Below are 15,506 nucleotides of genomic sequence, written 5' to 3' on the forward strand. Positions count from 1 at the left end.
GAGTAAAAAGCGGCGATAATTATGCCGTTGCAGAACGAAGTGCAGGCAAATGGAAGTGGAGAAAATTGGCTTTGGAAATGATTTTTAAGTTGCCTAATTGCCGTGGTGTCGGAAAACTCGGACGAGGAGTTGACAAAAAATCGTCCGCAGGTTGAGCGAAATTTAAATTTCGGACAACTGTTGACGACCGGCAATTAGAGACGGGAGGAAACTTTTTACTTATCTTTTCTGCGGCGGCACCACCAAAGCGGCTGGGAAAAAAGGATTCCAGGACGATATCCTTATCCGGCTCGAAGGACCATGTTTAGGAGTGGGGTGGCTGGTAAATCCTCCGCAAAAGGATCAATAAAAGTTTATCCCACGAAGTAGAAAAAACGCAGAAAAAAGGTCCAGAAATTCGGGAGTCGAAAACTGACGTCGCACAGTAGCGCCTCTCGAACAATTAGCGTTGCAAAAATCAAAAAAGTCATGTCCGCAAAAACGATTTTAACCATACTTATTCGACAGGAAATTTAACAAGGATTCAGAATAAAATCAATTTTAAGATTTTTTTTGTAGAAGTTATGAGCATTTAAAGTTGAACTTTGTTTCGTTTTTTGCATTATACAAAAAAAATGTGTAAATTTGTCGACTTTCAGGTAATATTACAAAAAAACCATAAAACCAATGGTCATGGTTTTAACTTTAAATGATAGATACATTCATAAACTATTAAAGAACCTAAAAAAAACGACACTTTGATTTGGGCTTCTACAGGTAAATCGCTACCTGCCAGGTGTCCATTTTTTCACCATTTTCTGCCTAAAGTAGTCTATATCTTTTGACGCCAATGCCGGCCACTGACTACACTATGACTACAAGTTCCGTGGATCTTTCCTGGATCAGAATTAACTTTCATCGGCTGCGTCGAGCTGCGTCTGCGGAAATGCAACGCAAAAAACCAAAACAACTCAGGGTAAAATATACCAAAATACCGACACAATTTCATGCATTTCAAGAAATATACTAACTGTAGCGCGTGGCGGTTACACTTCGAATTAAAAAAAAAATTTTTTTTTCAGTTTTCAAATTATTTTTATTTGAGCAAATACATAAAAATAAACATAAAAAATTAAATAAAAATTTTTGTTTAAAAATTGTTTTCATTGAAAAAAAATTATTTTTTCACTTTGATACCCTTTAAAAAGGCGTATTTGTGGGCGTGGTACTTTATGGAGTACATATATATATTTTACAACAATTACCTGTCCAATGCCGTTTAAATTATTCGATTACCTTATTTGGTTCAAAAGATATGATTTTTGCAACGCTAAATGAGAAAAGGCGCTACTGTGCGTCGGCGGAGTGCCCGTAGCATACATATATTTTCGCATTCAATTTGGAACTGAACTTAGCTTAGCCTAAGGGCCCGCTGCCGGCCGAGAAGCCCAGCTTAACGGCGCGAGAGCGGGAGAGCGGGAGAACCGTGAACTAGAGCGGCGTTGCCGTCCCTAGAAGCGAGCGACGATCGGGAACACGGAGCGTGCGATCGGTAATACCGAGGAGCGGAGAGCGGGCGAGCTTTGCTAAGCTGGGAACGCTTAAGCTTTTGGACGCTCGGTGGCCAGAGGGGGAGCAGGGGCCTCCTGGCGTAAACACTATGCTTAGATTTTGCTATTGCTGTTTTTGTTGTTTCAAGCACTGTCGCCAGGGCTGTCCGCCTTGCACCAGCAAACAGGATGCCCAAAGGCGCTTCTGCTGCGGCATATGCCTCCTGCTCCTTATGATTCGACTGATGTGAGTGGCGCTTACTAATCTATTTTTTTAAACCAACTGAAAGCTAAAGCTTGTTCTGCCTTTTTTAGAGTTGGCTTCATCATTGCCTTTGTTACCAAAAAAAAAATGCTAGATAACGATTTCAATGAGACCGACAATACAATAAAACGCAGCGGCGAGGATACCTGCACCTATCTGAGAAATGTGTCCCCTCATGTCAACCATTTGATGGTATACAACTACGAGGAACTCGAGACCCACGTTTACGATTAGCTAGCACGTAAGAATTTTATGGATTCGACGTTCTTGGTGCCCAGCTAACATACTTCTTTTGCCATTCAGATGCCCCTGATCACATATTTTTGGATTTAACCGAAACATCACAGAGTTCTTCATTGGCCGAGCTGGAACGGGTGCTGGATAACATGCCGGAGGCCTTAATTCTGATGAAGCAGGTTGAGAAGATGCAAAAGGATCTGCTCTTCTTTGGCTCACAGTTGAGAGATGGTAGAAGATAAGCTGTTAGAATGCATCGTTTTCAAGTCTAATATTCCTCGATTTTCAGGTGTCCGCGGCATGAAACGTGATATCAACTTTGCCGTGGCCAATCTCTGTGAGATATGCTAGAAGTTCCTCGTCGGCAGCGATATCGAGCGTATTGATGCTTCGCCCTGTCTGCACTTTGATGAGGTATACATATAGCCCCAACCACATTACTTAACTTTATATAATGTTATGTGTTCCTTTTAGCTACCCAATACCGGAGAATATATTTCCGGCATGCAGAAGGTCATTGACACGGATTATATATACACCACAAGACTGCGAGTTCGGCCAAGTCCTTTGATGATGTTGACACGAGTTTCGGCCCGTATCGCATCCTAATTAGCCTGCTTGTTGTGTTGATCATTTTCCTGGTAAGGAAAGGGTCTCTTCCAAAAAAGCAAGTTGTTTTATCACCATCTCTTCCTATATTCATTAGATTTTGTTCATATTGGTTTGGGCTCTGCTTTGCTTTAGACGACGACGCCGTGGTTATGGCGACGAGTGCTGCAGCAAGTGCACCGGCGCCACTTGCCTCCTAATGTAAGTGGATGAGTGCATGAGAACAACTATAACTACATAACACCTTTTTTTTCCTCCCCATAGCCATCATGATGGCTGCGTTTTTTCATTAACTTGCCTCGTTAGTCTGTTTTACTTTGTTATTGAAATGGTGACCTATCAGTGCGTCTGTGTCCCGTTACGGGATCTACAGAGCAACAGATGCTGCCATTGATGTGAATCGCTATTTGCCAGCTATGGCAACAACAACTTCTGATCGTGGCACGCCGCCAATGAAAATGTCGCGTGCTTTAAGTTCGTGCAAGGCCAACGAGACCGTGTTCGCGATGATGCGAAAGTATTACATCTACGATGACAGCGAAATGACGCGCCACAAGGTGATCTCCCAGGATAAAAGTTCGGATCGCATCTTCGACGAAGATCTGTCTCAAGTGAAACTGCTTAAAACGCAGGATCGTGATAAGCCGATAAGCTGGGCGAGTACCATAGCTCCCTGTACACGCCCAGCCTGTGCACCAAGTTCACTCCTATGAACCTCATTGCTCTCTCCGCGCAGCTATCGACCCTCTCCAATGATCTCGAGTATCCAGCCTATGGTTGGGCGAAGGTCTCGTTTTGCTCGCTATGGCCTTCCACCGCAACTTTGTGCCGAAGCTAACCAATCTTGTGGAAAAGATTAAGGCTAATTTAAAGAAGATCGTCAAGTTGATTGCGTACAACAACCATGACTTTGGCACCTCCATCAAGATGCTCACTTCGACGGTTGTCACCTCTGAGTAATTAATTCAGACGCGCGGCAAGGACTACATCAATACGCTGGGCTCTAGTCAGACGTGGAGTATCGAGGAGGGAATCGATAGCTTTGTAAGAATGGTCATGCGGGAGGCTGGGGAGAATGTGGGACACTGTGCGCAATTGGGTTATATTTACCAGCGTGGCGTTGACCTGACACTGGGATCACGAGCCGCCGCGGTACCACAATCTGCCAGGACCGCCGCCATCCTCGAAGTACGAGCGTCCGCCACCCTATTATTACAACGGGGCATCCGAGCAGGACTAGAGAGTAAAAGAATGAGTTGAGAGGTGGCAAAATGGATGACGATTATAATTTGAACCCAAACCCTCACCTATCCCCCTTACACGGATACTGTACTTTTAGTTAAAAAGCGTAAACAAAAGCATAACTGAAATTATTTAATTTAATTAAGTAGTACTGTAGCATCACAAATGTGTTGTATATATCTGTCATTGACCTACAGAAGGTAATGATAAGTGCGAAACTCTTAAGTTCTCTCGAATTTCACAATAATGTATGTACTTTAAAAATGTTGCCAAAAGACGACGACGATGATGACAAGCACTTAGACGTGGATAGAATCAATAGATGAACGCATTAAATGGTAAAGAGATGCAAAGACGACCATATATGTAGAGAGGGTAGAGCGGCACAGGCGTCGGATCTGATTAAAGCTGAAGCTTTAAGGAATATCATAATTTTATTATGCACGACAAAGAAAAAAGAAAGCAAATATCTAGCAAGCAAGCAAAACTACATAAATAACCGATCAAAAAAGAACACTCAATGGAATCTGTAAAACTTCCAGCAAAACAAAACCGACGAAAAATAGGAACGCAAAACAAGAAAGAAAAAGAAAATTTGATCAATTCCAAAACTGCCATTTTAATTTAGAAAAAGAGTGCAGTACCGAGGACTTAAGAGCAGGGACCGTAATCATTATAAGTAATATTTTAAAAATTACTTTGTAATGATTACTTATAGATTTTTAATTGCTAATATTGTCATATGTCCTTATAAAGGGACCTTAGAGCAAAAATTAACAACAACAACAACAAAATGTACTTTACCTGTGTTTGTTGCAATTATTTAATATAAGGTCAACTGTTACATACAGAGCAGCAGCAGCAGATATACACAATTACCAAAACAATGATAATAATGATAATGATAATGATAATCATCATAATGATCAACCAGTAGAACAATTAGGTACATTAATTTTCAATGTATTATGCATTTATGTATTTTAATAATTTGTATTTAATTTTAGGAACAACAATTTTGACAGCATTATTTTAAGCGCAGAAAAGGCACGCTCTACGCTAACTTGTGTAACTGGAACCGCAAGCACCACCTTAGCAAGCTGATATAAATTCGGGTACTGAAATTGCTTCTCACTCCTGTACTGCATTATATCAGCGCCTAGGCTGATGGACTTCGGGCTGTAACTATCAATTTCAGCATATCCTTTTAATAATTCCTGCTGCCCATCATCGTCAGCTTCCTCTTCGGCATCGACCTCAATGCTACTTAAATGCTCGGTCAAGAGCGAGCAAGACTGAGAATTTTGCGAAGGCAAATTGGTCTCTGTCAAGCTAGAGGTTGAGCAGGCTTCATCTGTATCAATCTGAAAATATGTTGAATTAATTATTGCTTATTATTTATATAAAATAAATTTACTAACCTTTTCCTTCAACTGCCACAGTTGGCGTAAGAGCTGTTTAAGCTCCTTTTTTTGCGCGCATCACGTTTTCAGGGTGTTGCAGCAATATGCGACGTAAGCGTGGGTCCAGGAAGAGGCTGCAAATGATGACTTTATTTGCTAACAGGCTTTCTTCTCGCGCCTCAATAGCAAGCCTCAACGCTTTACTATAGGTTGTCTGCTTAGCCCCGACTGTGAGCTTGAGTTCCATCCAAAGCTTGTAGAAGTCGCTCATAAATAATTGGCTGCTTTGAAATTGCAATGTTGCCAAGTAAGCTGGCTCCAAAGCTTCCACCTATTGTTTTAAATCCAACCACTCAGTCGGAGTCAGCTTCTTTGAATTTTTGAAGTGGCGCTCGCAAAAGGTCTCAAAACCCAGCAGTTTACTCAACATATTATATGTTGAGCTCCATCGAGTCGCAACATCAATTACAGGCTGCGGTTAATGCTGCCTCAGTTATCAAATGCCTAAATATATATCAAAAATAGTTAATTTATAAAAGGTAATAAATAAAATGTTATGAAACAGACTTGTAGGTTGGCGTCCTTAACAGCTTCACAAGCTTTCGCGCTTTACAAATAAAATCAGCTGCTTCCAAGTCTTCCAGGAAGTCCTTCACAGCTAGCTGAAGGGTGTGTGCTGCACAACGTACGGAGGTGATGGAACCAATGCATTGCAATGCTAGTATTAAACATTAGCTCTTCCTCATCCTCGTCGTCCTCGTCAATGTCAGCAGTCTCCAAATCATTAAGCAGCTCAACTGCTTTCACCATATTTCTGCCATTGTCCGTGGTTATGGTGTATATTTGCTGCTTCTGAATCGCGAATTGGGTCAGCAGTGATGTTTCTAGACGTGTGCGACATCTTTAACTTAATAAGGCCCAAGGTCCTTATCGCAATACCAGTGTCGTGAATATATTGAACATTTACGCATAAGATCCCACGATTATACCGGGTGGCTGTGTCCATTTTTAAGCTCAGCATTTTGTCCTTGAGACTGGCCATTATGCTGTTTTTAATGTCTTTATATTTTTCCTCCACCATGCCCATTATGTTTCTGGACGAAACAGCCGGCATATCCAGTGCAGAAAATATTTGAGACGTTAGCGTTTTGAAGCACTCCGAATCAAAAATAGCCAACGGAAGCTCTTCCAGCGTCACCAAATCGATGCACGCATCCTTCACTTCATTTTTGCCCATTGGTATTTCAAATTTAATTTTTCTTTCGGCAGCTTCGTCTTCCTGAATGTTAGCTATCTCAGCTTCATACTCCGATTTATGCTTAGTTTGCATATGCCGCTTCATGTTGCACACGTACTCGCCAACTAACGTTAATTTGCAAATTTTGCACTCGGAAACATTATTTCCCGCGTGGAAAATAAAAAAATTGCGGAGAACAAAATTTCGCTTGCGACCCATACCGAAACTCCAACGCCAACTGTGGCAGTTGAATAAAAAGGTTAGTAAATTCAACTGTCAATTGTTGCTCTAGGGTCCCTTTATAAGGACATATGCCAATATTGGCAATATCCTTAATGGATCAAAAGTTCTTGCTTGGTGAGTTTTATTTTGAACAAAAAAAAATAAAAATCACGAATAATCATTATTTTTGAGTTTCATATTTTTTGCTCAAGCATAATGATTATGTGTGATTTTTAATTTTTTTGCTCAAAAATAATCTTTAACTATAGAAGAATAAATATAACAATTAAAAATAAAAATCATCAAGGATATTCATAGTGTATCCTTAAAGGATAAAAACGCGCTAGTCATGCTTGTTCTATGTTGATTGGAACTGATTGATTTATTTATTAAAAAATAGCGACAATAATCATTATTTACGGTCCCTGGTTGAGAGTTATTCAATGCATTTAATGTATTAATTTTAGAAAGAAAATTGAAAACATAAAAAAAACCAACACGCAACTCTGATTGATACTAATTCAAATGCAAACAAATAAACTGGAAAATAATACGGATACCAGCAAGTATCCTTAACGTTGTCATAGTTTAGTAAGTGAAAACCAAAAGCATGAGACAAAAAATCTAAAAAAGCAACCCCGACAACATTTATGTCCATAAACTTCAAGTGGTTTTATATAAATCTCAAAATTCTCTTTAACTCTCTTCGAAATCTGTCTCACAGAAATTTTAAAGAGAAATGTTGCCTTGGTGTCTGAACTGACGATGACACTCCAAAAAGCCTTTGAACGTTGTCCCACCGTTTACAAGACACTTATCCAATAGGATTGCATTCCTATAATTGGTGTCCTTTTTTTCAATTTCTTCGGCTTTACGAGGTGACAATGGACCCTCCTTAGTAATCGCATTGTCCATCTTCATGAGCTTCTCTGCCACGTCTTCCAAACAGGTGAGTGTCACGACACCAATCCGCAGTTCCCTCTGATAATTGCCATTTTCTTCAATCTCACTTTTTTTTTCACTATTTAATTTATAGCATTCGTAATTGCAGACTTGAGGTCATAGCCGGCTTCGATTTTATAAAAATCAAAGACTCGGCTTTAGCTAAAAACAACAAAAAGAACTTGTCAATAGACAAGCAGCAGCTGTGGTGACGATCGTTTCGTTGGAGCTACCCAACTCATCAGACCACTTGCTGACTATTGCTGATTTTCTTGGTACTTTACCTTCAATCTTAGCTTAGACTCGTTGGGAATCGTAAGTTTCGATGTAAAGGCAAAAGCAAACCCTGAAAATCGGCAATAGTTCTTTTTGTTGTTTTTAACCAGTCGTTTGGCATGCAAGTCTCTCAGACTTTCCATAAGCCAAGCTTTAAAGCTTTTACGTATGGAGGCGTGGGCTTTTTTGGGGCGAATCTCCCCTTTGGTTTAGTTTGTTTTTATTATTAGCATCGACCTATATTTTATTTATTTATTTATTTATATTTAAAACGTCATGTAGCAGTGGAATTACGCAACATTCAGTATGTTGAAATGTGTAGCAGTGGAATAAAAAAATCTCTAGAGATAAAATCTTAGTTTCTTTTTTAATTTACACCAAAATAGTCCATGACTTCTAAATTAAATTCGATAATATAAAAATTTTCAATTAAATAAAAGTAGTAATAATGATACCTAACGGTTTGGCAGAAGCCTTGATGCCTATCCATAATTACCAGTATCATGACCACGATTATGACCGCGATCATGACGTCCACAATCATGGCCACTATGGCCATTACCATCATGGCCACTACCATTATGACGATTACCACCACCATCCCGGCCACTACCATCATGATGACCACCACCATCACGGCCACTACCATCATGACGACCATCACCATCACGGCCACTACTATCGTGACGACCTTCACCATCACGCCCATCACTATCATAACGACCGTCACCACAACCATTACGACCATCCTGTCCGTCCTTTCGACCCTATCCTCGGCCATAGTCCAGTCTTCTATCTGCCGCAATCTGCAACGAACTTCTTGGTTGTCAAACATGGCCGACTGCCCCAGAGCTACATTTCCTACAATGGCCTGGATATTGGAGTCAATGCGGAGATTGATGAATGGAGGGATTATCTGGCCATGCAGGATGGGCTGAAGGTACTGATCCTCCTGCTGTTGTTTCTCATTTTAGCAATGCCAATCATGGGGTGAGTTTTGCTTTGAGTTTTCCTTCGTGTTAAGGGTTTTAAGAAGCAGCTTCCTTTTTTAGATCCCTTTATGGCTGGTTTTATAGGCGATGCAGAAATTGCAGGACAGGCAGCAAGAGAACGTGTTACTTCTGTGGCATCCTTCTGGCCGTTGCGGCACTCCTTATGTTGTAAGTCTGTGACAGATTCGTAACTACCGCTAATCTGGCTAAACGATCTTTAGTTTTTTTCTTTTTTTTGCAATGCTGGCAGCCAGTCAATTAACCAAGGGCCTGGAGAAAAATGGGCGCTGTACACAGCGATCCCTTCACCGTTCCCCCCGAGATCTGTATGACCCCAACTATAAGGATCAGTCCGATGCGGGGGACCATGCCGAGGCCATCAATGATTTAAACGAGGTGCTTAAGAATTTGCACGCAGCTAAGTTAATTTTAGAGGAGTTCCAGGATGAGCTGCCCGTAGGTAAGGGGTTGGCTATTAGGTTTCGGGATGGTAAGGATCCTTTGGTTTTTTAAAGGATTAACAATGACAGTGATCCTCAACAGCGTTGCGTGTCGTCAAAGAAAATCTTAAGGACTTCCTTACCTCGCAGTGCAACCAAGAGGAGTGCGGAGATTTCTACAGAGACAATGAGATCAGGATGCTAGACGAGGGATGTCTGCACTTTGATAGAGTAAGTGCATTAATGGTTACTTAAAGGGAACGTAAAAGGATTAAAACGAAACAACTGTTAAAGATTCCCTCAGCGGCAGACTTGATCAAGTCCATTAACGAAATTTTGGCAAGTAACTTCGTCAACTATCCCCTAATGGCTGCAAAGACGTACAGGAATCGCACTAAAAATCTGCCGGTCGCAGTTTATAAGGATCTCCATAAAGACGGTTAGCAGAAAAAAAAAATAAAAAAAATACCCCCCTTTAATATTACAAAGTCCACCCTCAGACAAAAATCTGCACGAGAAGTTCAAAGCATCGTTGGTCGAACCTAAAGTAAAAAAAAAAAAGCCGGCAAAGGCGATTCGTCGTTTTCCCGCAGTTGCTCTGCGCCGGAAGCTGGGACCTTCATGGTATGGAAGCATGTTAGGAATGCTCTTGGTGCTTATGATTTTGCCCATCCTCCTGCTAATTGCTCTTGTGGTGAAATTGTATAAGCCAAATGTGGGCAATGGGCTAATCTGTGCATTCCTCACTGCTGTCTTCATTCTTTTCTCGATACCTCTTATTCTGGTGCTTTTCTTTCTGGTCCACGGATTCTTGACGTATAATATTTTCTGTGCTGGGTAAGTTGTTGGAGCATCTCCAAGCTAAAATAAATCTTCATGAACTTTTGTAGATATCACCAGGTGCCTGAAAAGCGGATCAATCCGATTTATTATCGATCTAATTATTATCCACGGACGTATAATCGACCGATTTTTAATCGACCGATTTATAATCGCCCGGATGATAATCCACCGAATTATAATCCTCCGAATGAAAATCTACCAAATGATAATCAACCAAATGAAATTTTAACAGATGATTATCAACCTGTGCTAAGATCTGAAGATACGTTGCAGCGGTGCGCCGGCAATGAGAGCTTGTGCGGTGACTTGGGTCTCAAGGAATTTTTTGCCAATATGAAAAGAGATATCCTGGAATCTTTAGCGAAGATTCCTGGCAATCTGAGTTCCATTTGTTCCCAGGCGGCGGCCGTGGACCGGGAGCTCTTGAGGAATAAGCTCTTTAGCTACAACACCTCAGAATTCACCCAACATATGTGCCGAGAGCTGGTGCCAGAGCCCAAGCCGGGTCCTCTGCTGGAGCTTATCAGTAAACTGGGCAACCTGACCAGGAGCGTGGGATCGCCTCCTTTTCTGTTAAACCAGACCATCAGGCTACAAGTTGCTCACAAGAAACTGGGGCAACCGCTAGCGGCGATCATTCAGCGACTGCTGGGGAAAGTGAAGGAATTGGATCACCTGCTGTCCGGCAGAAATGAAAGCTTAGCCACATACATGAGCCTTCTTCTGGAAAGGATTAAACAGTTTCAATGCCGCGATTTCATTGATATTGGTCTGGATAATGGAAGGAACGAATCGATTAAGAGCTTAGGTCAGACTCGCCACGGCCACCACCACGATGACCATTACTACGATGACTATTATAATGATTACTATTACCACGATGATTATTACCACGATGACCATTACCATGATGCTCATCACTACGATGATCTATACCATGATCCGTCTAACGGTGGGAGCTTTGATTCGTATCGCGATGGTTTAGCTCTAAATCGCTTGTTGAGATATAAAGATCTTTGTCGAAGTATTGCCTATCCAATGGTGAGTGGGGATTGCGATATATGTAGCTTCAATTATAAATTGAATTTCCTTTATTCTCCAGAACGCCATCTGGTTCTGGCTTCTACCCTTCACCCTGATGCTTCTGCCCGCCATCTCCTGCAGTCATTATCTGAGATGTTACTGCCGGTGTTGTAGGAATGTTTGCGAGGTCCCCTGCTCTGCTCCATGCGCTGCCCCCTGCGTGGATCCCAGCGCGGCCCCCTGCGCGGATCCTTCCGCGACTTCCTGCGCGGCCTCTAGCGCGGTTTCCTGTGCGGCCCCATGTGCTGCCCCCTGCGCGGCCTCCTGCGTGTCACCTTGTGCAGCCCCCTGTGCTTCCCCCTGCTGCACACTGCCAATGGAATTCCCAGACTGCACCCACTGCAGATATTTGCCAGTGATAGATGAAACGAATGTGGATCAATTGAATTTCAATATGCATTTATGAAACCGGCTAAAAAACTAAAACAAAAAAAATCAGTTAATTTTTGTTTGTTTTGTCCTGAAAACATTTTAGATTGACTAGGCTGTTGTTGCTTTTGTAGAATCGGAAATCCCCCACTATTTCCAAACTTCTGATTACAATTACTGTACCCAGCAAAATTATAGATACGAAAAATATCTAATAATAAACATTATACTTATAGGAGTAAAGAAAAGTTGTGTATGTTTGTGGGGAAGACAACGAATTTGCCACCCTTTAGTTTATATTAAAAAGACGCACGATAGGTATTTTAATATAAGCCGTTTTTAATGTGTTTGTTTCATCGGAGCTGCAGACTGTGTGTATAAAAGCTTGGCTTCAGAATATATATATGTTTATGGGATAACAAATTTAGTTTGGCTGATAGATAACGCGACAGCTTTAGCGAGATAAGAAAAGAGCAGAAAAGAGAAAACATAAGAGCGCTGCAGGTGCAGCGGTACACCTATGCGCGCGTGACTAGGCGCTGGCGATCTGCTCCGAACAGTGTATAAATATGAATTTTGGATTTTAATTAAATGTACAAATAAACAAATTTTTTAGGGAATTAAAGGTATTATATTTGAACATAGTTACTTTTAAAAATCTTTCAGCATACCATATTATGGAATATTATAATTATTAATTATTTACTCATTAAACTTAACTGTAAAAAATAAAGTTTCATAAGTAAACTAAATTCTAAACACACTTCCAACACTCCAGAAACGAACGCCAGTAGATGATAGATATTAAAAAAACAAACAAGCACAAAAAAAGCTTGAGATTGGTTTCTCAATGATCCTGCCCTTCGGCCACTGCCACAGACTGTGGGAGTCAACGGGCATGAGTGTGTACAATAGGAGTAAAGATACTTCTTCTGGATGCTGTTCTTCGGACTGACTGACGCAGCTCCAGCAATCCTGGTGTCCGCTGCATAGGTTACTAATTCTGGGTTTAGTGATACTGCCGATCTACAATGCAGTTCTCATTCTGGTGTGGTGAGTATTGTGATTAAAGTTTTTTTTCTAGATTATTAACCGAGAGCTTTTGTCTTAGCTGGCATTTTCATTGCGGCACCGTTTCCATGAAGCGTCCAACCCCACAGCCGCCGTTAGTTCCCCAGAAGCCACCACCACGCATAGGGCGCCGTTTAGCTTTAACTTCTCCTAAGAGACTAGGTACATCCCGAACCCGAGCCCGAAACCTAAAATCCATTTGGCTAAACTGTTGTTGTAAAAATGTTGTTGTTGTAATCCGAAACCAAGTCCCTAGTTATGACATTTCCGGTACAAATTCATAATTTGCTCGATATCACGCATCAGGAGAACAGGAGGCAGCATAGGGAGGATTAACATTTAAATTTGTATTAAAAACCAAATTATTATATGATATGTATAAATATAAAACTTTTATATATCTCCTTTTATTTTCTTCTATTAATTTAAGCAGAATGGCTTGATTTTTAATGATTGGAAACTGCAAGGGTGCCGAAGCTAGCTTCCTTTATTGTTTTTTTTTTAATTACACCAAAATACTCCCTGATTTCTGAATCAGATTTGTTTATAAAAAAATATTCAATTAAATGAAATCAGTAACTGGAATTAGAGTTTATGGAATCCCCGCTACTTGGCTTGGAGTTAACCATGATTAGGGGCCAGTCGAACGAGTTTCGAATCTCTCCAGAATACAAATCAAGGCCAAGGAAGAAGATTCCAGCTATGATTTGATCTTATCTCTGCCGCATGTTGTCACTGGCTCCTTGGTTTCCGATTCTAAGCAAGTGCCCAAGAGCTACATTTCCCAAGATGGTAACGATATTGGGGTCAAGGCGGAGAATGATGATTGGAAAGATTACCTGGTCAATCAGGACGTGTTGAAGGTATTGATAACACTGCTATTGCTGCTCTTTCTAGCTGTGCCAATCGTGGGGTGAGCTTTGCTCTGGGCAATGCAAGAATTACGGAAGAGCCAGCAAGGAAAAGCGTTACTGCTGTGGCATTCTTCTGGCCATTTCGGCATTTCTTATGCTGTTAGTCTATAAAACATCGTAACTGTAGCTAATCTGCCTGATTGAGCATTTGTATACATATTTCTCATTTTTACCATATTGGCAGCCACTCAGTTGTACAAGAGCCTGGATAAATCTAGACACTGTCAGTTTTCGAACAACTTTAGTCGGACGAAGGAGAATGGCATTTTCCATTCAAACTTCGAGCACATGCGCCGTCTGTTTGAGACCGACTACAAGTATTTGTTGGTGCGGATCGCAGCTCAGTCTAATGCCACACTAGCAATGGTCCACGCCGAGGCCATCAAGCATCTGAGCGAAGTGCTTAAGAATATAAACTTAACAAAGTTGATTTTAGAGGAGTTCCAGAATGAGTTGCCCATAGCTAAGGGGTTGGCTATTAGGTTTCGGGATGGTGAGAAGCTTTTGGTTTTTTTTTAAGGATTAACTATTATGAGGTCTTTTAATCCTCGGCAGGCCTGGCAAAAATCCTCCATCTGAACCCTCCCCGAGGGTGCCGGCTGGGCAATGGGCACTGTATTAGCCTGGACAGGGGTAATGCATTGCTGCTTGCTCCGTCCGCGATAATACAGTGTCTAGCAAAGGCCACGGTTCAACTCCTTCTGCCATAAAAAGCTTAAGGAAGTGAGCCGTTAGCCATGGGTGGAGGTGCCTGGCGGAAGGCATTAAACGCAAGTGGGTGGTACCCCTGAAAAAGAAACCATTCTGGAGGATTTAAATGATGAAACCAGGGCTGGGATGTCAGCCCAAACGTCGGTGGAAGGCGTGACCGCTACCACCGGCGGGCACGGGGGGGAGCAATCCTCTCTGCGTGTCGACAGCGGTTACACCTCTGATGTGACGGGAGCAGGTCATGTCTGTTGCAACGCTACTGCCGAAAAAACTACGCAGGGGAAGTTGAGCCGCTCACGTGCCATAGTCGATACAGACTCGTACCTTGAGAGCGTGCAGCTTCTCCACTCACCAGGCACCAGCGCAGGGACGGGCCAAAGCGGTCAAGCGAGGGAATGAAGGCCAAGGCGCTGTACAAGGCTGCCCTCCGCATCCAGGATCGGCTCCAGGAAAAAGCCGCCCTATCCCCAGAGGAGAAGGCAAAGCTTACCTGGGCTGAGGAGAAAATCGCTGAGGGAAGGCTTCACTTCGCCAAACTCTCCATATGAGTTCGACTCGCGGATTCGCCAACAAGTTGGAGGAGACGCTTGCCAACAAAAGGCAACGCTCAACCGAAAGCGCTTCTATGGACGCACCGGGGAGCAAGCGGCAACGCGGGCCTAAGGAGGCAGGCCCTCCTCAAATAACGAAAAAGCCCAAAAAAACCGCAAAAGTCAGTCGTTTGGTCACCTAAACGACTTTTGATCGTGGCCCTCATTGACAGAAGCGATGAAGCCGGCAAAATGACCGAGGCGCAGTGGAGTCATTGTACGCACGGATGGAGGATGATCCCGAAGCTCCCATAACCACCTTCGATGGCGCTGGGTGGCTAAATGGAGTCAAAATCCTAAAGTGCATGGATGACCCGACGAGAAAGTGGCTGACGCAAGCGGTCTGCCAGTTGGAGGCGCTGTGGGAGGGAGCAAGCTAGAGGTGGTGGACCGGGAGCTAATCCCATCCACTCCAAAAGCGAAGGTACTCTTCCCCATCGCAATCCAAGCGGACCGGGCGCTGAAACTGCTGCAGCGTCAGAACCCGGATATCCCAACCGCGGACTGGAAGGTTCTGCACGTTGCGGCCCC

General features: G+C 42.4%; 1 protein-coding gene and 1 pseudogene across 3 annotated transcripts; both read left to right on the forward strand.

Annotated features, from left to right (window-relative positions):
* The first annotated feature begins 1,639 nt into the window (after positions 1-1,639).
* On the forward strand, positions 1,640-3,900 carry LOC108077797 (prominin-like protein; annotated as a pseudogene).
* A 3,511-nt stretch (positions 3,901-7,411) lies between these two features.
* LOC108077837 (prominin-like protein) lies at positions 7,412-11,758 on the forward strand. Of its 3 annotated transcripts, XM_041775461.2 has the most exons (9): positions 7,412-7,693; positions 8,433-8,952; positions 9,015-9,122; positions 9,176-9,444; positions 9,498-9,625; positions 9,689-9,833; positions 9,895-10,231; positions 10,285-11,278; positions 11,340-11,758. In XM_041775461.2, the coding sequence occupies exons 2-9, from the start codon at positions 8,441-8,443 to the stop codon at positions 11,724-11,726; spliced, it is 2,880 nt and encodes a 959-aa protein (XP_041631395.1). In that variant the 5' UTR covers positions 7,412-7,693; positions 8,433-8,440; the 3' UTR covers positions 11,727-11,758. The 3 variants fall into 3 exon arrangements, with proteins under 3 accessions (XP_041631395.1, XP_017026856.2, XP_070141718.1); XM_017171367.3 differs by lacking the exon at positions 7,412-7,693 and having other exon boundaries at positions 8,307-8,952; XM_070285617.1 differs by lacking the exon at positions 7,412-7,693 and having other exon boundaries at positions 8,811-8,952; positions 9,205-9,444.
* Positions 11,759-15,506: the final 3,748 nt, after the last annotated feature.

Source organism: Drosophila kikkawai, chromosome 3L (genome assembly GCF_030179895.1).
Source record: "Drosophila kikkawai strain 14028-0561.14 chromosome 3L, DkikHiC1v2, whole genome shotgun sequence".
NCBI lineage: Eukaryota > Metazoa > Arthropoda > Insecta > Diptera > Drosophilidae > Drosophila > Drosophila kikkawai.

What these genes read in the sequence shown, in the direction of transcription:
- LOC108077837 (XM_017171367.3), top strand. Translation starts at nt 8,411, where the DNA reads ATGATACCTAACGGTTTGGCAGAAGCCTTGATGCCTATCCATAATTAC. An exon ending in TAAGGATCTCCATAAAGACG is followed by an intron (nt 9,834 to 9,894) that starts GTTAGCAGAAAA and finishes GTCCACCCTCAG; the next exon opens with ACAAAAATCTGCACGAGAAG. An exon ending in GAAGTATTGCCTATCCAATG is followed by an intron (nt 11,279 to 11,339) that starts GTGAGTGGGGAT and finishes TTTATTCTCCAG; the next exon opens with AACGCCATCTGGTTCTGGCT.